General features: G+C 37.7%; 2 protein-coding genes across 5 annotated transcripts in view; one reads left to right on the forward strand and one right to left on the reverse strand.

The window, feature by feature from the left end:
- Positions 1-3,846: 3,846 nt before the first annotated feature.
- On the reverse strand, positions 3,847-13,170 carry LOC121431571 (probable isoprenylcysteine alpha-carbonyl methylesterase ICMEL2). 3 transcript variants are annotated; one of them, XM_041629111.1, is made up of 7 exons: positions 12,859-13,170; positions 9,984-10,256; positions 9,293-9,508; positions 8,559-8,787; positions 6,271-6,520; positions 4,662-4,922; positions 3,847-4,625 (listed from the first exon to the last, which is right to left on the reverse strand). In XM_041629111.1, the coding sequence occupies exons 2-6, from the start codon at positions 10,248-10,250 to the stop codon at positions 4,691-4,693; spliced, it is 1,194 nt and encodes a 397-aa protein (XP_041485045.1). In that variant the 5' UTR covers positions 10,251-10,256; positions 12,859-13,170; the 3' UTR covers positions 3,847-4,625; positions 4,662-4,690. The 3 variants fall into 3 exon arrangements, with proteins under 3 accessions (XP_041485045.1, XP_041485044.1, XP_041485046.1); XM_041629110.1 differs by having other exon boundaries at positions 3,847-4,922; positions 12,859-13,169; XM_041629112.1 differs by having other exon boundaries at positions 3,847-4,922; positions 12,777-12,866.
- A 62-nt stretch (positions 13,171-13,232) lies between these two features.
- The window catches only part of LOC121431569 (long-chain-fatty-acid--CoA ligase 1-like), a 34,067-nt gene continuing 23,634 nt past the window's right edge, over positions 13,233-23,665 (forward strand). Inside the window, exons 1-5 of one of the 2 annotated variants that reach the window (XM_041629109.1) lie at positions 13,233-13,428; positions 18,829-18,883; positions 20,311-20,471; positions 21,387-21,501; positions 23,128-23,192. In XM_041629109.1, the coding sequence (XP_041485043.1) occupies positions 20,316-20,471; positions 21,387-21,501; positions 23,128-23,192 (336 nt within the window). In that variant the 5' untranslated portion in view covers positions 13,233-13,428; positions 18,829-18,883; positions 20,311-20,315. The remainder of the gene's footprint in view (positions 13,429-18,828; positions 18,884-20,310; positions 20,472-21,386; positions 21,502-23,127; positions 23,193-23,665) is intronic. The other variant, XM_041629108.1, reaches the window with a different exon arrangement.

Raw genomic sequence — 23,665 nt, forward strand, 5'->3', positions numbered from 1 at the left:
CTAGTTTACCAATAGCAGTTCATGTTGCATGCTCTCTGCATTTGAATCCCCTCTTACCTCCCAAATTTAACAAGAAATTGTCACTTAGACTAATCCACTTTGACTGCTTTCCATACGGTCACATTCCACTGTTATGGTCCAATTCTAGTTCGTCTACAGTCAGTTGATGTAAACTATTTGGTCTAATTGATGTTTAGCCATTTTTCAGTATTATCCATTTCATTGAGCACCACTTGGTCTATATCGTTAGATGACCTCTTTATGAACCAAATTTACATTTTACAAAGTGCAAAATAATAAGCAGATATATTTAAAATCAGACCAAATTTATAGTATACGGAATGGGTTTAGCCCAGATGGTAATAGACTTTTTAAAAGTAGACCAACAGCTAATTGAGAGGACATAAACCAAATTAACATTAAACAAAGAAAAGGCATTAATGCCTGGTACTGTTTTTCATATCGATAAATCAAATTGATTTAAACAAGTTCCAGTAAATGCAATATCAGCTGTGTTGTCATCTCCCACAATCCCTTATGTAAAGCATGGAACTGTCACATCAGGCGGGTGTTTCATAGAGGCTGTTCTAACTACGTTCCTAAAACTAGATTACTGGAAACTAGTTTATTAAAAACTAGTTTAACGCGTAGTGAGAACGGTCAGAGCGGTCTTGGAAGCGATCTTCCAAACCAGTTTGGAAAACCACCTTGTGATGTAGTTTTCAAGATCGCTTTGCCTCGTTTAATTGGTTTTAGCGTGAGGACACAACCGTTCTTCGGGAAGCGATCTTAGCACATTTTGAGCGCGCTACTCCACACGACAGGTGTATGATGCCTATGCTGCGGTTTCGAATTTCGCGCGAAACGTGTCACCCCACTGAGAGCATTTCCATAGCAACAAGACCGCTTTACGTGAAGTGATTTTGAAAACCACTTTCGTGTGATCAAGTGGGAACGCTAGCAAAGCGATCTTCCAAAGTGGTTTCCTGAATTGGTTTCCAGTAAACTAGTTTTAGAAAGCGTAATGAGAACGGCCTCATAGAGCTGTTCGTAAGTTAAGAGCGTCTTTAAGAACGACTGGTGATCCTATCTTATGGCAAATGGTATATTCATTAGTGATGGTTTTGCGCATAAGAAAGGATCACCAGTCGTTCTTAGAGTCGCTCTTAACTTACGAACAGCTTGATGAAACAGGCCCCTGGAATGCCAATAATATAGTTCGCAATGATCGTACACAGCACATGTATCATCTCTTGATGCAATCATGAAATCTGTTTTCTAATTTTATGGCAATGACTGTTTATGTCGTGTGTAATATTTCTTCACTTTGGTATACAATAAGCCACCAAAATATGAATTGCCATGGGTTAAATATTCACTACATGCAATTTCCTTACATAAATCCTGGGTCACAAATCCAAAATTTAGAATAAAAGACACAAAAGTAACATGCTTGAATTTGTATAATATTTATTTATCAAAACATCAATTTGATTGACAATAAATTATAACCTGAATGAAGGCAATATCATCATAAATACAATATAAACATATTTCTAAAGTGGAATAAGCTTTGGCTCAAAAATTATTTGATAAAAGATTGCAATAACAATAGGCATTTTTTCACAAAAGATTTGAGAAAAATATTATTTCACATAAGGAGTAGAAATCCTAACCATCATTTTATGTTGAATCATCTCTTCATCTAATCTTATTTTGTCTATTACCCATTTTGTCTCCTTCCTGCTATAATTTCTAATACCATGAAAAAAAAGTATAATCGCTCTTTTGAAGGAGATTTGCTATGAAGACCATATTCTATAAACCAAATATGTTTACTTTCATTGACTTAAAGCAAATTTTGATTTCATGCATGAAGAAAAGCATAACCAATGAATAATATTATTTTCCCATAAATATGAATTTTGTAATTTCGTAGATATCCTCATGAAAACACAAGTGCCAAATTTTTGCTGACAGCCGTTAATGGAGGCCTGGGAGGCTAAATAAAGGTTTGTGCAAATTAAAAAAAAATTCCAAATAAGCAAATTCGATTGATTTTTCCTTGGTAATAAATTTGTGTTTTATTGCAAAAACAAAAATTCTTTTGAAACAGGTCATGGATGTTCTGATTCCCAGTAATTCAATGAGAACTAATGAAGTAATACCATCTTACATACTCCCTGTACTAAAAATTGCATCACACTTCAAAATAATGCAATCTCTGGTAGCCGACTTGCGACAATAAAATGCAAGAAATAAAATGTCTCATATGTGAATATACCCGTACTTATTGAGGAGTTATTCTCGTCCATGTATCAACTAATTTCATCAATACATCTAACAAATACACTATATTATATCCGATAGCTTAGAAGTCAGAATGGGATACCAGAAATATTCCACAAGTTAAGAAATATTGCACAAATCCAAGAGGAGGAGTGCATTGTTGGCCCTTATAAGTGAAAATGTTCCTGGTATCTCACAAAGAAAAGTCGTGCAATATAATCATTTTTTTTTTCCAATAGACCATGTCATACTGATATTTTATAGCAACTTTAGTACACATTTGTCAGATTTTGGTGCATCATGCAAAAGAGTTTGTACAGGCAAATCAAACATCTGGGCTCCGTAATACAAAGATTAGCAAATATGAGAGAACACTTCTGACTGGTTCCTGGTCAATATTATGTGCCAGAAGGGTGTGTAATGTTGATCTTGATTGGTCAATTCATTTAGCGATTGATCGCTAATCTTTGTGTTACGGAGCCCTGGGGTCCGTTTCATAAAACTTGTTAAAATAACAAGTTATAAGCCACTGAAATCATTCAATCTGATTGGTTGATAGTAAATTTGTAATAGAAATCTTGCATTTGTTATCATAACAAGTCTTTATGAAACAGGGCCCTGGGGTCCGTTGCAGAAAGAGTTGCATTTAAACGCAAGTCAAAAAATCAATCGCAAGTCTCAAATGCACGCTGTTGATTGGTTGAAAATCAAGTTGCGCATGATTTTTAGAGTTGCGCATGATTTTTAGAGTTGCGATTGATTGCAACTCTTTCTGCAACGGGCCCCTGGACTAAAATCTGTATTTTTAATGCACTGCTAAAAATGCCCAATAAAGATAATACTGTACATGTAATCTACACTTATTACACATATCAATCAAGTTCCATCGTGCATAGACCACATTGCACTGACTGGATTAAAAAAAAGTCTTTACAATGCACATATTCATGAAAATCATATCTATAAAATACAACAAAAATTGGTTGAACAAGCTCTTCAGATCAACAGTCCCTCCCAGCAGGAATCTTGTCACATCAGGGTCCCGTAACACAAAGATCAGCGTTTAATTGTATGCTTAATTTTTATGATTAATTGTACATTTTAGTCAATGAAATCAATCAAAAGAAAAAGGGTGCTATGATGATTGCTAAGCTTTGTGGAATTTCATGAAGGCGTTTGTAAGTAATGAGTAACTTTGTGTGAGACTGGTGACCCTTTCCTGTGCTAGATGGGATTCTCAATTCTCAATGGAGCGTTGTGGCCCAGTGGATTAGTCTCCGGACTTTGAAACAGGGGGTTGTGGGTTCGAATCCCAGCCATGGCGTAATTTCCTTCAGCAAGAAATTTATCCACATTGTGCTGCACTCAACCCAGGTGAGGTGAATGGGTACCTGGCAGGAATTTATTCCTTGAAATGCGTGTGCGCTGTAATCATAGTAATTACGGCAGCCAAGCTACAGCTGGGGTAATAATATCCAAGTCCTTTGGAAGCGCATAGAGACATTATTCATAATTGTGATATGCGCTATACAAGAACTGTTTATTATTATTATTATTTCAATTTCAATCATTTAAGGTTGAATTGAAATCCAATCTTTTTAGATTGAAATTATACATCTGAATTCAATGTTTCAAAATTTGATTAGGATTATAGGAAATGCGCTCTATTATGTTGAAAATGAAAACTTTGGGTTATTTATCTCATTGAGTAAAAAGAATGGGTCACTAGTCGTGTGCAATAGCTTTATGAAACGGCTCCCTGGTCAAATGCTCACCATTTCATTCTTTTGTAATTAATATGAAATATATAAAATATTTCAACACTTGGATTTGGTAATATGGAAGCTCTTGATAAAATCATACAGTTACAACACAGGCATTCCACATCTTCAAGGAGTTAAACCAAGTTGAACATCATTGGAAAAACAAAGAGAAATACTCATTACAATTTTTCTCTTTTGATCAACTTACTATTATGGTGGTTTTAGCCACTGATATTTCAATACACTCACTGTGTAAAAGATCACAAGCCTTCCATTGGTTTCTGAATACTGTTGATCACTTAGTCATTTGCTACAGATTCATTATTTGTCATTGCATATCAATCAAATAGACATCTTGGAATAGTTGCAATGGCAAATTAGTTCACACACTTCTAGAATACTCCTCAGGCTTGTATAATTAAAGCGTAATAACTCTAGCTTGATGCCACCTCTACTGAAAACCAAGCTAGACAATACGCTGAATGGACAAAATGCAGAAGAATAGGATTGGCACGTGGACAGCACAATTATGTCTCTTCTACACACAATTATTGTTCAGCTTGGCTTTCCATAGAGATGGCATTGAGCTAGACCTGTTATGCTTTCATAAAACATGTCCCTGCAGTCCTTTAGTTGCATTATTTAAACACCTTATCAGCAAACTCCAATGTGATGAGGTTCATCATTACGTCATAAAACTTCCTCCCACGCTCCATCATATCCATGATAAGTTCTGCATGGCCCCCTTCTCCTATTAGTCGGACTGTCACATCTGCATCCCTCTCGGTGAGTGTTGTGGAAAACTTCTCGGTGGAGGAAAGAGGGACGACCTTGTCATCGGTGCCATGGATGAGGTAGATGGGAGGCAATCTGTAAAGATTGGAAAGATTTCAGAAAACTTTTGTAACAATTGAAATGTCCCGTGAAAAGACAATGAAAACCTCGACAGTTCTACAGAACAAATTCTCTAAATAGGGGCAATTCAGGGAGGCCCTCCACCCTCTTAAAAAAAAAATCCACTTTGCAGGAAACAGAGCTCGACTAACTTGCGGTGACATCTTTAAAACCCTATCCTTCAGGGAAAGTGGTCAAATCTAGACTGTTCAGGACTCCCCACACAGGGGAGAGCAGGGGGAGAGGTCCTTACCCCCTCTGTACTAAAATCGATGTTACACCAGATATTTTCAATAGGACTTGACCTACCTTCCTACCTTTTGCTCGAGAAGTGTTCTGAAGCCCTCAAAACCCTTCATAACTCTCCACAAGGGGGAGAGGTCCACCTCTCTTTACCATTAGATCCCTTAAAAAAAATTGGTGTTAAACTGGACATTTCAAGGAAGCAGAACTCAACCAACCTTTCTATCTGTTGCTGTGACATCTTTAAAACCCTCTCCGTCGGGGATAAATGATCAAAGTTCTCCAGACCGTTCATGGCTCTCCACATGGGGAGAGATACTTTCCCCCCTCAATACCATTACATCCCTGAATAATAAGAATGCTACATTTGACATTTCAAGGAGGCAGAACTCAACCAACCTTTCTATCTGTTGCTGTGACATCTTTAAAGGGGAAGTTCACCCTGAAGAAAACTTTGTTGTAAAAATAGCAGAAAAAATAGTAAAAATATTGGTGAAGGTTTGAGGAAAATCCGCTAAAGAGTAAGAAAGTTAATAGAGTTCAAAATTTTGGATTTGTGACGTCATAAATGAGCAGCTGCCCCATGTGTTATGTAATATAAAATGTATGAATTTCAAATTTGGTATGGTTCCTGATGACTTAATTTTGTTTTCTTTTCATGATCGGGCGTAAAAACGATTTGTCTATTGATATACAAAAATTACAGTGAAAACCATTTTCAATTTTCTGAGAAAATGACATTTCATTGATTTTTTACCATTCGCTATGTAGGGATGCTGCTCGCATATGACGTCACAAATCAAATAATTGAAATTCTAATAAGTTTTTAATTATTTGATGAATTTTTCTCAAACCTTCGGCAATACTTTTTATTATTTTTCTGCTATTTTTACAATAAACTTTTTGTCAGGGTGAACTTCCCCTTTAAAACCCTCTCCGTTGGCGAGAAATGATCAAAGTTCTCCAGACCGTTCATGGCTCTCCACATGGGGGAGAGATACTTTCCCCCCTAAATACCATTACATCCCTGAATAATAAGAATGCTACATTTGACATTTCAAGGAGGCAGAAATCGACCAACCTTTCTATCTGTTCCTGTGACATCTTTAAAACCCTCTCCGTCGGGGAGAAATGATCAAAGTTCTCCAGACCGTTCATGGCTCTCCACATGGGGGAGAGATCCTCCACCCCTCGCCAGGATTCATGGTGGTAGTGATCCATGATCTGATAGACCCCGCCCACTCCAACCACCCCTCTGATCGACGAGAGAAGCTCGCTCGGTGAAAACGCAGAACTGTCCAGCAACTTTGCAGTGTCTACTTCTGTCATCCCTATGGTAAGTAATATTATTATCATTTATCATTTGTTTGGTGTTACCTACGTCTGGGAGGGGAAAAGCGATCTGTATGAGTCACTGTACCTCATTATTAGCACAGTGGATATGGAATGAGTGGAATGCTGACGTCACACTTTGCAACAATGAATATTCATATATCAGGAGCAAAAGAAGGGGTAAGGATCACACAAAGTGCACAACAGGGGTCTCATGAATTCTGAATGAGAAGGGTCATGGGGAAACCAGAGCCCCGCCGTACAAAGAGTTTGATTGATCCAATCAATCGTAACTATGGTTATCCATCCATACCAAAAAATTTTCAGAAGTTTTGCAAAATGTCCTTGGTAAACATAGGAGAACACACCAAACTGTCAAGAAATTTATGAATTTATGAATATACTTCATATCTAGAAATTTTGTTTGAACAAAAAGTGCATTTAATATGTTGACTTTGCTGGCTTTTCATACATACGATTGATTGGATCAATCACAATTCTTTATAAGATGGGGCCCCAGGTGCATAACTATAGGGACCTCCTGAATATGCATGAAATAAGTGCAAAATAGAGGGTCTTATGAATATGAATTAATTAGATAGGTACATATGTTCAAGGAGTCTCGCCTAGCAACAGGATAAACAGAATACCAAACAAGGAACAGTGTACTGGGAATCAATAAGAGAAGTTGAATAGTTGCTCGAGAACAGAAAAATATAGCAACATTGTTTGATCAAACACCAAAAGCATGTGCTCTAAAATCTACTTCCATGCAATAGGCTGAAAGACAAATGACATATCATGGCACTCACTCAGCTCCTACCAAACAGTAAGCCAAATTCCTAGCAACCAGATAGCAGTAAAATGAATTGCAGAGTAAAATTCATGATTAATTTTACTTCAATACTGAGTATTTGATAGTTTCTCATCAAATATATCCCATGGACAGGCCTTTCATACCATACTGACCAGGTTGTTTAACCGTTTTGAACCCAACTTAGAAGCTGAATATCATTAGGGTCAAACATGGTTGGTCACTTTGCAATGTAGGAATGCATGCAAATTTCTATGTTACATGCAACTGAAGGGCATCCTTCTCTTTGTGAATGATGATGAGGAAGAATGTAATGATGGATAAAATGTATAGTATTATAATCACTACACTATTTTGAGTCCCCTTTTAAAATCACTTTTGGATTGCATTGTTGACATACTGGATACCTTGCTATTTTGAACTTTGTTAAGATTTTATTGATTGGAATGTTCATATCACATGGAATCACAATTTCTTTGAAAATTGTGTAGCACGCGCCAGGCAGGACAAGAGTGTAGGATGTGTCAGTCTGACAAAGAAAAAACTCTCTGAATTGTTACATAATAAAATACTTTCCCTTTCTTTAAAGAAATATTCAATTTCCAATTATCCAGAATACTTTTACAGCCACGGGTTCAATAAGTTCAAAGATTGTTATCATTGTAAGATTGTTCCAAGCATGACATCAGCATTCCTTTCATGCTATCCACTGTTATGCTAATGGGGTACATTATCTTCCATTATTATAATGATTGCAATATGTACTTAGTTTTTTCTCCTTATTTTCTCATACTAGCTGATCTTAGAGATTTGACTAACAATTTGCTATCCATTCATGACGACAACTTTACACCAGGGGACCGTTTCATAAAGAGTTACAACTATTGTAACTTTGCCATTATGGCAACTACCATTGAAACCTTCATTCTGATTGGCTGCTGACAACTGTTACCATGGTAGTTGCCAAAATGGCAAAGTTACAACAGTTGTAATTCCTTTATGAAACGGGCCCCAGACCTTAACTCAAATCATCATGGGCCCGCTTCATTAACAGTTACAACTATGGTAACTTTGTCATTATTGTAATGACCATAGAAACTTGACTGTGATTGGCTGCTTAGCCTTGTTACCATGGCATTACAACGGGTTACCATGAATGTAACCCGTTATGAAACGGGCCCCAGTTCAAAATACAAGCCATTCAACGCTGCCTTTTTCCTTACCATCCCTCTCTTCAACTTTGATGCCATCTGCTGGCCGATCTGATGCACTCCTCTCTAGAAGCCCTTCAGCTAGCTCTATCACTGATTGGGCACAAAGGTGTGCTCCGGCAGAATGTCCAAAGAGAATAATCTTATTCTGATCGACATCATGAAACGTCTCATGGAAGCTAGGTGATTTTATATACGCGATGGTGTCGTGGACATCACGAATCATCTCCTTCACATCACCCTAATACAATAACAGAAATGAAAAGAAATTTAGTAACACAAATACATACAGCAGGTGAATGTTTTTTTTAAACATTCTAACAATTATCCCAATTTAATAGTATGAAGAAATATACAAAACAAAGGATTAATAATATTAATTCATATCTTGGTAAAGGATCTCTACTCATCAATTTATCTTACCCATAAAGACATAGGACCATAAGAGTACTAAGAGTTCTAGATGTCTCCTCTTGTTTAACAAGTACTTCAGTGACCACTATTTTTTTTCCAGTTGGACAAATGCATGTGTTAATGATAGATCTATAGCATACAGAAAGAGTTAATCAGCTCTTTTTGTAACACAACATTTTGGAAATATTAATGGGAGGGTGATGTTACGGTGACTTTAAAATGTCCCCCCTCCTAATTAGTGTTCTGATAATTGAGGGGACTTCAGGCAATTTACTAAACTGTGAGCATGCCCTTAAGGCAAAATTGCCATACTAGACCATATTTACGCTTACCTTTGGATAAATGCTGTAGTTTGGTATCACCACAAGAGCCCCAAGATTATCCATGATTTCTTGAGCCAACAACCCATACATGGCCTTGTCTCCTGACCCCCAAGCTCCTCCATAGACAAAGACCATGACTGGTCGGGTGGGTTCAGGGTACGTATTACTGGTCGAATATGGCGTCCAAACATCCAAAGTGTTGCCATTCACCCCAAACTCGACATCCTAAAATGAAGGAAAATTCCATCATCTACATGAATAATATATATCCAACATAGTAGTGAAAAGGACAAGCTTGGGTCTACAAAAATATCCTGGTTCTTATAAATTTACAAGAATATGAATTAAAGAGCAAGTCCTCGGCTTTCCATTGAATACCTTTCTCCCACATCTAACAACAAGCATGACTTAAAATTATTGATGTTGAAGACCATAAGTACAGATACAATTTGTTTCCCAGTTTTAAGGACTACCTGAGATGAGTTCTGGCAAGACTTTGTCTTTCGATTGGAATCTGCCATCTGGGATTTTCTAACAATAGTATTAAATTTACAGATGTGTGATGCACTAGTTTTAGTTTAATTCTGAACACAAACATGATGCATGATTTTACTGCTATGCGATCTATCACAAAAATCAATTGCATGATCTTTCATCTTGAAAGCTTTACATCAAAGTACCAGATAAAATAAACATGTACCTTCATAACTTTGTTTCCAGCTCTATACAACAGACTCCACTTGATATTCAGAGGGAGGAATCTTACTAGAGTGAACTGTTCTGCTACGGCATAGCTGACTTTGAGGACTCTGGAGGGGTTCAGTGCTCTTTTATACTTATCCTCCCCTTGTTGACTGCAAGGCCATCCCAATGCAATGTTTGTAATAATGGCGATGCCATATGGTACACCGACTGCCAGAAAAGCCCCCCTGGCAACTTTGCCGCTTATCACTTTTATCCTGTCCATGGCATTCTATCAAATGAAAAAAAATATGAAGATTTATACAAAAATTATGTAAAAAACCCCAAATGTCTTGCTATGTTCGTGTTACCATGGTAACACGAACGTGATTGGCTGGCATGTTCGTACGCTCAGCTGTATTACAACAAACATGACAGCGAATGATCCAAGCAGAACCTGATCCTTGGGCTGAATGTTTCAGCTTAAGCAGTAATCAAGGAGGGTGCTCCCTTTTCTCCATAGATGCTGTACAGTTAAGCGTCGGTCGAACCTTCAGGAGGAAAAAAAAAATCAGAAAATGTAAAAAAAACAAGTGGAGCGTCTCTGGCTGTCTCACCTACATCACGCGATTCAATATAGCAGCAGTGCTGACTTTGAAAACTACTATAAAATAATTATTTAAAAAAACACCATTCATATAATGATACAATACTACGTTCATTGACAATAAATGACATTTGACCTTAATCATGCGACACAAGACTTGTCATGTGATACTTTTTGTCTCGCCCACCAGAAGTGAAGGCGAGACTTAGGGATCTAAATGTCGTCCGTCACAAAACTATGACACAGAACTACGCAACCATAAGTCGCTTTTCAACCAAACTTGGATGGTAGATGGACTTGGGGGACCTGCATGTTATGCTGCAGTGAGTTCTTTTCCTAGCTGATTCCAAAACAACTGTGTAAATGGACAATTCTAAAATACTTGTGATACTTGATTACCCCTATATCCACATTTTATAAACTAGATCTATAAACTTTGAAAGTTATGACAGCAATATAATAATTACCTCTAAAATTGCCAAAGTTTAATGACCTTAAATGACCTTTGACTTTGGTCATGTGACCTGAAACTTGCATGGGATGTTCAGTGGTACTTGATTTCTTATGTCCAAGTTTTATGAACTAGACCAATACACTTTCGGAGTTATGATAGTTATTCAACAAATCTCCCCCCCCACATGGCCAAAGTTCATTGACCTTTGACCTTGGTCATGTGACCTAAAGCTTGCACAGGATGTTTAGTGATACTTGATTTCATATGTCCAAGTTTTATGAACTAGACCAATACACTAAGTAAAGTTATGATGGTAATTCAACAAATACCCCCAACATAGCCAAAGTTCATTGACCTTAAATGACATTTGAGCTTGGTCATGTGACCAGAAACTCGCACAGGATGTTCAGTGATACTCGATTACCGGTACTCTTATATCCAAGTTTTATGAATCAGATCCATAAACTTTCAAAGTTATGATGGGAATTCAACAAATACCCCCAACTTGGCCAAAGTGCATTGACCTTAAATGACCTTTTACATGTGTCACGTGACCTGAAACTCACACAGGATGTTCAGTATACTGCCCTTTACGACCAAATTTCATGAACTAGGTCCTTATGCCGGTGCTTTCGAATTATTGAAGAAATTTCAAAAACTTAACCTTCGGTTAAGATATTGATGTTGATTCCCTTTACATGGTCTAAGCTCATTGACCCTAAATGAACTTTGACCTTGGTCATGTAACCTGAAACTCTAGCAGGATCTTCAGTAATACTTGATCTTATGGGTTAGGGTTATATTTCCTAGGGAAATCCATCTGATTGTTTCGATGTGTCTCTTAGGCCAAATCATGGTTTTGGGAACCACTCGTCGATTTGTATGCGCGCACTTGTGTACAAAGTGAATGGAGGTGGAATTATAGGGAACAGTGCGTGTGACTGAATATAAAAGTCACAAGCGTTGCTCTATGAAGTGAACGGTGGTTCCCAATATCACGATAATGCTGTCCCTTATACATATAGGAGGTGGATCAAGGCTCCATGATGAAGAAGTATAGGGGCCTATGTCAAAATCTAAAAATATGCATCATCATTAGGTGGTTTCAGACCGCCTCGAAGTTCGCCAGTTCCAGGTATTCTCTGATCGGGAAATTTACCCCGATCAGAAAATACCAGGTATTTTGGTAATGTGAAAGCAAACTACGCGTAATTTCCCCGAAAGAAAATACCCGCTAAATAGTAGGTACTTGGCGAAATTACGAGAACTTTCGTGGGGATTTTTCCAAGGTCGCAGGTATTTTGGCGATGTGAAAGCAAATTACGGGAACTTTTAGCCCAGCGTGTCGTTGGGCGCGGCGGCGTGGGTGGCTGCTGGGCTAGTGATTTTGAATTTCGCGCCTTGCCTGCTTATCAGACCATAATGCGCATGCTCGTAACTTCGGGAACTTATCCCGAAGGATGTGTTTCGGGGCGGTGTGAATGCAGGAATAATTAACGGGTATTTTTTAGCCGAAAACAGTTCTCGTAATTTAACGGGGATTCTTGTGATCGAGGCGGTTTGAAACCGCCTATAGAGTCAAGGCAAGTTTAGACCAAAAGCTTCTGTCTCTGTTGTTCTGCTGAACTCCTTTGGCTTTGGCTTCACTCAGACTGTCTAACTCTAACAAGTCTAAGCCTAGGTCTAGGACTAGGAGGGGAAAAAAATGTTTAAAAACTCCTGCCAGCTGTCTAGACTGAGTTATTACTTACAGTAGATCCAGGCCCTACTCTGATGGGTGGCCAGGAGGCTCCTAGAGAGTAAAAATCATAAGAATTATAAGAATGAACTTACTCCTTTTCCTCTCTCTCTCTCACTCTCAGTCTTTGCTGGCAGGACGTCCAAATTCAGCCTACATCCAGTTGATCTGTAATATTAAAAATATTCTAGCCTAAATCTATTTGTTTCAGACCAGTTTTGCTGTCTCAGACCTATATCCGACTCTTAATCATATCAATTAAAAGAATGATTAACACAAAATGAAACAAAAAATAAAATGAGGAGCCCAAATTGTAGATCTACATGTCCTCATTTATTCGTTCTGTGAATACTAACAAAAGTTTTTGTATAGAAGGTGACTGGATTTAAGACTAGACTAGAAATCCGCAGCAGCCACAAACCGAGCCACAAGCACACACGTACACGCGCCCGGCCGGCGCGGCCCGGCGCCCCGCGCCGCCCATAACGGCATTGCGTTGCATGCATAGCGTATCGGCCCGAACGAAACGACATTATCCGAGCTATTGATCATCGTGTACAAGCAGTGGAATTTTGCAACAATCCTTGCATTATTTGGACAGTGTCACCGTTCAGTCCAGGCTATCTATTATATTGAAACAGACGGCGGCTAGCAGGAGGGAATAGGTATGATATGGATTTGGTTTCGCATTTATTTTATCTCTTTACATGATGGGCGCTAGTGCACTTTCGACTGCCCGACGAAAAGCTCCACAACGACATGCTGGGTGGTGCGGGGCGGCCGGCCGGGTTGCCCCCGGCCTGGGAAGGAAGTTTGTCATCATGCATCTGATTTTTGCTTGTGGTGCGAAAGTGCACTAGCGCCACTTGTTCACTGCTACCACCCTGCCTAGACTCTAGGTAGGACTATAGTATGCCAATATTGTACAGAGCACATACTTTAAAAAATCATTAAAATATCACTTTGTGACCCAAATAAATTACTAATTTCCATACAGTTGCAATTTATTTTTCATTAGTAACTTGGGAATATTTTTTCCATTCACCAGAGCACTCAAAAACTTGAATTTTGGGCATATATTTATGTACGCCCTCTATTGATGGAAAGTAATATGGCAAGAAAATTTTCATTTTTTGATCTCTATTTTTAATTAAGAAAAAAAATGATTTAAAGAATCAAATTTAATAAGAGCCAAGTTGTATGAATAATAGATGTAATGGAAACTGTCAGTGTAAAAAAATCAAGCATTTGCCCCAAAGAAAAAGAGAAAATAAGCCTAACATTGCCACCCTTATTTTGCCACACATGGAGATATAAGATTATAAGATTATAACTGAGAACAAGGTTATATTATAACCTTGTTCATTGAATGAGTGACTAGCGCTAGAGTGCGACAGCGATAGTGACGCGGGCCAGTGACGGCCTCTTACTTAGTCTTTAAACTTCCAAACAGTTGTAGGGTTCTATACATACCTATAGTGCTTTTATAGAAATTGAGGCGATTGTAGATAGCTGAAATCTGTCTGTTGATCTGTTGGGAGGAGTTTTTAAATAAAATATGTTTTTACTTTTTTACTTTCTTGAATGTTACTTAGTTACAGTTACACAGACTGCTCGTCATCTTGTACAATGTGAGGCACTTAGTCTTAGACCCCATAATGCTCCTCCTTCACCTTTCCCTTATAGTTTAACTTTTCTTTCTCTTTCTCCTCCTCTTTCTCATTCTACCTTCTGCTTCTTCTCCTTAACCTCCTTTTCCTTACTTTTGCAATTCTTTGTATCATAGCCATACAGAGACCATGCTCTGCTGTACTGGTATTCATCTTTTTTGAGAAATGATTCTATTCACACAGCCCTGTGAATTATGAGAGCATATGGGCAAAGGGTTATTTGGATATCAAATGTCATTGAATGTGTAGCTCTCATATTTCAAGAGATGGGCAAGTTTCTCTTCTCAGAGAATTCACCTCTTCAGTCCTACATGTACATGTCTTACTGTACAACTCACATTAGGTCGAAGTACAGACGTTATTGTACTGATTTAAAATGCAAAAAATTTTTTTTTTAAAAATCCCACGTTGACTTCTTCTTGTTCTTCCTCTGCTTTTATCGGAGGAAGATACTGTCCAGTATTTAAATACAAACACCAAAGATATTACAGTGGTAACCCGACACATGCTCCGGCGACGATTGCTCCGGTAACAAATGCTCCCCAAAATGCGACATTTGCTCCGCGACATTTGCTCCTCGACATTTGCTCCGTCGACATTTGCTCCGCCGACATTTGCTCCGCCGACAGTTGCTCCGCCGACAGTTGCTCCGCCGACTGTTGCTCCGCCGACAGCTGCTCCGCCGACAGTTGCTCCACCGACAAGTGTTGCGCCGACAGTTACTCCGCCGACAGTTGCTCCACCGACAATTGCTCCACATTTAGCGATAAATGCTACCCGAACGACACATGCTCCTGCGACAATTGCTCCGCCAATATTTGCTTCGCATGTAGGGACAAATGCTCCGCCGAAAATGCTATCCACTGAAAAATTATTATTTTTTTGTAAAACTAACAACGCTTCTTCTCCAAAGCTGTATGGTTTTTATCATTATTCTATACATTTTTAACATTCCTAATTGAATTGCTCAGCGAAAAGAAATAGTTTGGCTGAACTTAAATTTCCCATCAGCGCTTTTATCTCTTTTTCTCTCTCTACATTCATGACTTCTGTTCCTTATTTCTTTCACAACCTCTCCCATCTTCTCCTATCTCTTTCTTAAGCTAATATGCCTAAGTAGGGCACGAAATCATGGCCTGAAAACCGGACATTTCAAGAACTTTGGTAATTATGAATAAGATGAATGAGTGAATACATTTTAACAATTAATGCAAGCGCAAATCGCGAGCCGAAACTTTTGATAGACTGTCACGAAATGTGGATTTTAAGAAGCTTGTTGTATAATCAATATTGAGACATACATTACTTGCCAATCAAAATGCGAGCATGCAGCACTAGCTGATACGTTTTGACTATCAGACCTGCAAAGGGATACTTTGAAAACTTTATGGAATACACAAAATTAATAAAGGTAACTGATAAGTTAACATTTGCAAGCATGCAGCACAAGCAGAAAATATTAATGTTCAGATCGTAAAACTAACATTTTTAAAAATCACTTTAAAACAATCAATTTGTAAATCAAATAAAATAATGAAAGTTCGATATCCGCGGCGAAATATCTTTTACATATTGACTTCCAAACTTGATATTTAAGCTCCATATTGAACAAGATCATGAAGATAATTATGTAAATCAAACAGGCAATAAAAAATTTTATATAGTGAAATATGAAAGATTCTTTTTAGTCTTTCACTTGTCTTCCTCTTCTTTTTTCTCTCTTTTCCCTGTTTTTTCTTCTTTTCCCCCCTTTTTCCTCTTCTTTTTTGCTCCACCAATAGGGGGAACCCGGGCCCCTCGCCCCTGGATCCGCCTATGATATAAAGTGGCACAACAACTTGAATGGTAAAACAAAACAATACAAAAAAGTATGTAACGCAAAAGGATGTAACAAATATTTTTGTCAGAGCAAGTGTCTTGTCTTCTTTTAGGCCAAGTAACTGTCGGTAGAGCAATCTTGAGCAGAGCAATTGTTATTCGAGGAGCATTTGTCGCAGGTATTTTATTTAGGTCTTATATTTATTTTTTTAAAGCAACATGCCGAGAAACTGTCGATGAAGCAATTGTGGACGGAGCAATTATTGGCGGAGCATTTCTCCCTACATGCGGAGCAAATGTCGGTGGAGCAAATGTTCCTACATGCGGAGCAAATATTGGCGGAGCAATTGTCGCCGGAGCATGTGTCGTTCAGGTAGCATTTGTCGCTAAATGTGGAGCAATTGTCGGTGGAGCAACTGTCGGCGGAGTAACTGTCGGCGGAGCAACTGTCGGCGTAGCAATTGTCGGCGGAGCAAATGTCGGCGGAGCAACAGTTGGCGGAGCAAATTTCGGCTGAGCAACAGTTGGCGGAGCAAATATCGGCGGAGCAAATGTCGGCGGAGCAAATGTCGAGGAGCAAATGTCGCATTTTGGGGAGCATTTGTCACCGGAGCAATCGTCGCCGGAGCATGTGTCATGGATTCATTACAGTCCCCTGAAAGGACACAAAAGTGAAATTGATAATATAGCACCGAAAGAAAACTACAAAATACAGCAATGCAATAGGTTTATACATTTTCACCACTTGCCAGCTGAGTATTATAATCATGGTACATGGTTCCAAAAAAAGGCTTTATTCTGCTTTTCAGCGACCTCAAGACCATGCATAGCATCATACTGTAAGAAGCAATGTGATTCCATAGGTTTGTACAGAAATCTGGGGGATGTATTTGCTGCTCAGATTTAATACGCATACATGTATGTTGGTTTTAAAGCTTTTCATGCATACATAAATTGATGAAAATTACATCTTTGGACCAGTTTTTGCCATGTTATATTTCCAGCTTCTTTGTCACAGTTTTCACCTTTACGTGGTGTACATGTCATGATATAGCCATTTAGGCCAAGTATAAGATAAAAGATAAAATAAGCATTTATTGTCTCCATTAAATAGTGAGAAATTGATTTGACAAATTGGTTGTGAAACATCATCAAAAGCATAGACTTATCAATTCACAGTATAAAACATTAAAAAATAAAACGTCAGTTGAGGTGAAAAGAAATACATATACAGTGGAGGCAAACGCATGTGCAAAGATGTAGCTAAAGATGATAAAAAAGATAAGAGAGGATGAATAGGTAGAGGGGTGACAGGTAAGATGGAACAGAATAATGTATGAAGGAAATAGAACAGTGTAAGAAATCTACAGAAAGAAAAATTATACCACATGGTCTATATATGAGCCAAACGAACAAACAAATTAAAAAATGTCACTTTTAAAGGGGAAGTTCACCCTGAAGAGAAGTTTGTGCAAAAACAGCAGAAAAAAATAATAAAATATTTTGAAGAAGGTTTGAGGAAAATCCATTAAAGATTAAGAAAGTTACTAGAATTTTAATTTCAATTTTGGGATTTGTGACGTCATAAACGAGCAGCTGCCCCATATTTAAAGAAGACAATGAAATATGATTGTGGGGTTTTAAAATATATTTTTGTGAATTTTGTCAAACTTTGGAGAGGGAAATAATGTTACTGCCATTATCACCAATTGCTAATACCTCTCATTGCAAATTTTTACTAGTGATTTTTTTTTTTTTGGGGGGGGTAAGACGATTAAAAAAAATAAATTTTTTATCAGGTTGATTTACATGTATCATTAGTATGATGGTGTGAGGTTGTTGCACTTTGTGTTATCAGTCACTTTCCTTTTCAGAGGAAAAGGGAAATCACATGGAGTGGATATTGTCCATTGTCAAATAAATTCCATCTAAATTGTTCCTAAAATAAACTTGGAGGTTAAATTAACAATGGCATCAAATCTACATGCATGTAGGTATACTATGGATGGAAAAATTGGAAAAGATGGATTTTTTCAGAACTAGGATGATAAAAGCCACACTAGAAATAGATGTGTATAATGACTGAATTTTCCTATGTTTATTCAGTTCAAAAGAGTAAGAAATGTATTGATATTTTGAAAAAATTCAGATCTTGTTCAAAATTTTGAACTTTTTTATATTTCTGTATCTGTGCCATTGTGATCTTCAGGTACATTATCTATACATGTAATGTCAGTTGGACAGATATTCAGATATGCATACCATACTTTTCAAATAAAACCAGGATTATGGCCAACATGAGACTTGCCAGACATACATGTAGCAACAAGTGATATGGAAACTGCTGGGAGTATTGTTGAATTTAGATTAAAATTGATTTATATATTATTTATTCATTCTTTTTTAATTTAGTTTTCATTTAATTTTTCTAGGGGGAGGGGGTTAATTCAACTTCCAATTGTTGAAGAGATTTTATTCCGAATCTTTTTATTGCCAAAATATCCTTTAGATTTAAGATTAATTTTATTCAAATATTGATTGAAAATCTCCGTCATTCCATGATTTTGTTTGATTTAGAGCTTTTCAGAATTCTATGAGTCCACAGACAGGGTGACAGAACTTCACAAATGAGGTTAAGTTTTTGTTTGCTTTCTAATTAAGGAAAGAAATGTACCTTGCTCAGATCACAGTCTGTAATCAAGCTGTTATCTGGAGTTTCCCAGGGTTTTATTTAACCCGCCAAAGACTAATAAGACTAATACACCCATGCACTCAAGAGATTGTTGTATCGGATTAACTGATGATAACTACTCCTAAAGTACACATCATTTGTTTAAGGTTTTTATCCTTTTTATTTTACTATAATAATAGTGATAATGGTAGTCATAATAGTGATTATGAATAGTAGAAGTAGTAGTAGAAGTAGTAGAAGTAGTAGTAGTAGTAGTAGTAGTAGTAGTAGTAGTAGTAGTAGTAGTAGTAGTAGTAGTAGAAGTAGTAGCAGTAGTAGCAGTAGTAGCAGTAGTAGTAGTAGTAGTAGTAGTAGTAGTAGTAGTAGTAGTAGTAGTAGTAATAGTAGAAGTAGTAGCAGTAGTAGCAGTAGTAGCAGTAGTAGTAGTAGTAGTAGTAGTAGTAGTAGTAGTAGTAGTAGTAGTAGTAGTAGTAGTAGTAGTAGTAGTAGTAGTAGTAGTAGTAGTAGTAGTAGTAGTAGTAGTAGTAGTAGTAGTAGTAGTAGTAGTAGTAGTAGTAGTAGTAGTAGTAGTAGTAGTAGTAGTAGTAGTAGTAGTAGTAGTAGTAGTAGTAGTAGTAGTAGTAGTAGTAGTAGTAGTAGTAGCAGTAGTAGCAGTAGTAGCAGTAGTAGCAGTAGTAGCAGTAGTAGCAGTAGCAGTAGTAGTAGTAGTAGTAGTAGTAGTAGTAGTAGTAGTAGTAGTAGTAGTAGTAGTAGTAGTAGTAGTACTGGTAGTAGTAATGATAATAGTGATAATGATAATTATTCTATTCTATTTTTTCTCTTTTTCTTTGACTATAATGATAATGATAGTCATATTAATGATTATGAATAGTAGTAGCAGTAGTAGTAGTAGTAGTAACAATAAGTTAGTATAATAATGATAATTATAGTACCACTTCTACTACTACTGCTGCTAAATGATGATGATGATGACTGTTATGTACAAGTTTGCTCAGGACTGCACACATCCTACAGAATGTTTTAGGGAGAGAGAAAGGGAAGTGAACGAAAGCTTTGATAAACCTAGATTCCCCGAAGTAGTCAGATTTATGTTCAACATACCAACACAACATCAATTTGTGGAAAATAACAATAATGATAATGATGATAGGTATAAAGTTAACATAAGTACATATTGATGATTTTTTTGTGATGAGAATGACCCTTAAGTGCAAATTAAATTATCTCTGACAGTGTACACCCAAAAACATCTTTGACTTCTTTGGTAGCGTACCTAGATAAGACTTACATGTATGAACCCCATTAGCAATCCTAGGGTTAAACGACAGGTAGTTCTTATCATTATCTCTCTCTCTGTGTGTGTTTAGGCAAGATGCTGGATCTCTATGAGATTCTAAGGGAGCCCGCAGTGTATGGCACGCTGGGCGTGGTGGTGGTTGCTGCACTTCTTGATCTCTTGCGGAGGAGAAAAGAGAGATTCCTGATGGCTTCGCCGGTTGATCTCAAGCACCAGTCCATTGAGTTGCCTGTAAGTATTAAATGTTCAATTTTATGACAGCCAAGAGGTTTAATTTTATGCTTAGATCGGTACATGAAGTTTCTTTCAGTCAATGTATGTTCCTATCTCGTTTGGATGCTGTATTTTCTGGAAATTTCTTGTACCAGGGACTTCATCGGTTCCGGGGGGGGGGGGGGGGGGGGGGGGGGGGCATGTCATCAACATTTTTGTCTCGCAAGTTGTTAGATCTGACAACCTTCCTTGATTCTTTTTGGCTGAGGGGCACTGTTACTGTCGGATAAAGCGTCCAACAAGTCCTTTCATGAATTTTCAAGGGCATGATACAATAGTATGTATTAATTGTGTAGAGTGCACATGCCGTTCAAAGGCGCTCATGGATGGTGCTAGCTCAGTATGTACGAGGTACCTTCAATTCAAACATGCTTTAAGGCTCTGTCAAGGGCAATCGGACTGTTTCAGTGGTAAAAAATGTGGTTAATAATGCCTGAGTGAAATGTATAATGTTTATCATAATAGTAATGTGGATCCTTATTGGTAACCATCCTGATCTAAAAACTGTCACCGGCCCTTATACGTATGACCTCTATATCACTTTTCAGTAGAAAATGTAGATGTATTGGGCCTAATCAATGACCCAGTCATGTTTGCTCAACTACATTGTAATCATATCATTCAGGATCCAATGTGTCAATTCTGACCTTGCACTACACATATATTTTAGTGTACATTTAATAAATTTGATAGTTGGTATATTTTCTTTAAGAGTTGGTAAAACAATGGCCAACATGAGCGCCATTTTTTTTTTTTATTTTGGCTTCTTCACAATGATCAAGGCTAGTCTTGCCTGAATGCTACAGAAGGGTTTTGAATTTAAAGATTAATTAGCATGGAGTTAATATTTTTTTTCCTCCTTCACATTCATAGGGAGAAGAAAGGGTTCATGTCTCGGCCCTTACTCCAGATAGGAACTTCGTAACATATATGCATGAAAATGCTAGAACAGTCTACCAGGCGTTCATGAGGGGCAAAGCATTGGATGGTAAGTGCTCTTGATTTTACTTTAATTTTAATAAGCCACGTCCAGGAGGTTTTTCATAAAGAGTTAATGTGACTAAAGGCCACCGCACACCTTACGACTGTTCACGATCCGATTTTGGAACAAATCGCATTTTGCTCATTTTCTGAAAATGTGAATGGAGCAATTTGAGGTTGAAATTAATTGAAAGAATACTAATAACACTTTTGAAAGTTTGCAAGCCTTTATTTTGGAGTAAAGGCCAAATTAGTTTCAAATCGTATCCAATCTTAAGACTATTATGACGTCATTACGACTAGATATTAAATTCGCTTTTATTCTAAGAAGGATGATAGCATAGTCACAGATTTGAACAGAGGTATCCATACGATGATTTAGATCATTACACAGTAAGATATTCCAAGTCTCAATATTAGCATCAAATTCTGCTACATTTTATTCTGAAATCGGGTCGCAGAACAGTCGTAAGGTGTGCGGTGGCCTTAAGGAGTCATGATTAAACGCCAATGTGCACCTGTTATTCAGTGTGTAATCTGATTGATGGGTATGCGATATTTCGCGCCCCGTGTTCATAATCTGTCAAATGCGGTGATGCGTCATATAACGCAAATAGCGAAAATTTAGTACGACTCTAAGTCACACTTAAATCCTTGTGAAACATTCTCCGGATGGAGAGTAGTTAACAGAGATTAAACGATACCACATTAAGTGGTTGCTAAGTGACGATTGTTTTAAAACTGATAAAAAAGTGGAACAATGATGACTATTATCCACAAAAACATCCATTAGAGACATCATTTGACATTCTGCTCACATACATGTAATTTGATTATTTTAAAGGAGAATTCCACTCCACCCCAACAAAAACTTGGTTTGAATAAAAAGAGAAATATCAGCACTATATGTTAAAGATTTCATCTAAATCGGATGTAAAGTACCCCACCCCAGGGGTGCTGCAATAGCTAGCAGCACAGTAGAGTGAGACTTTATGAAACTACATGGAATCTCATTGGTCATGACGTGGTGACCTATGACCTTTATCAGAAAATTGAAAGGAATGCCCTTTACTGTGCATCCCCATCACTTCGTCACAGTATTATAGTAGGAATGTTTTTTCCCCCTCTTGAACACTTTAAAAAAAATCAAGAATCATACATGATCTTGTGACCCCCACCAGCACACATTAATTTTGTAATCTTTTTTGGGGTGGATTTGAACCATGATCCTTGGTTTGACTATGCGGGCGGGAGCCCAGGACCTTACCGTGTAATTGACCATACTCACGGGACTAGCGTGAAGTATGGTCAAAATAATTCTCTGAATAAATATTTAAAACAGAAATCAAGCACTTACCACGATTATATGGATGAAGGTCTAACGAGTGGTAGTTTCCTGACATCTGGGCACAAACTGGAACCTCAAAAAAAAGAAAAGTTCTCTCTTTCTACCCCAGTCTCGATCGGCCATTTTGTTACGATTCATAACAAAAATGGCCGATCGAGACGGGGGTAGAAGGAGAGAACTTTTCGTTTCCCTGGGTTAGGTTTGACTGAGATAGGTGGTTACATATTGAGCAAACTTATCTTATTACATGTACGCTTGATTTTTAAAATTTTTTTTTTATTTCAGGTGCTGCAGACTCTATGGGATCATGTACAGACAAAGGCTCTGTTGACTGGATAAGCTTTAATGAGGTAAGGGAATATTTCATATGCAGCATAAAATGCCATTCTTTACTTCAAGAAAATTTGATAGATAAAGGAATATCTGACTGAGTCACCACAGCCGCCACTGTCTCCTTTTCCTCCTCCTCCTTCATCTCCACCTTATGAAAGCGATCTAACTCGTTGAAGACTATGTCAAAACATGTCTTATGGCAAAAATTTTCAGTCTCCCAACGGGTTATTGCTCCAAAGAGATGACACAACATTTGCTCCGTTCTTAATATCTCAGAGGGCATAGGGTTAGATTGTGATAGTTTTGGTTCAGAATATTAAATGTAAAGATAAGGATTAGGGTTCATTGTATCCCCCGAACAGAGTTTGGAGGATACTATGGATTTAGCCTTGTCGCGCCGCCACGTCCTCCGCTGAAGAGATTTCCTTGTGAGCGCTCTACCAGCTGCATTTCTTCTTTGATCGTCTTCAAACTTGGCATGAAGGTCCAT

This window comes from Lytechinus variegatus, chromosome 18 (assembly GCF_018143015.1).
Source record: "Lytechinus variegatus isolate NC3 chromosome 18, Lvar_3.0, whole genome shotgun sequence".
NCBI classification, from domain to species: Eukaryota; Metazoa; Echinodermata; class Echinoidea; order Temnopleuroida; family Toxopneustidae; genus Lytechinus; species Lytechinus variegatus.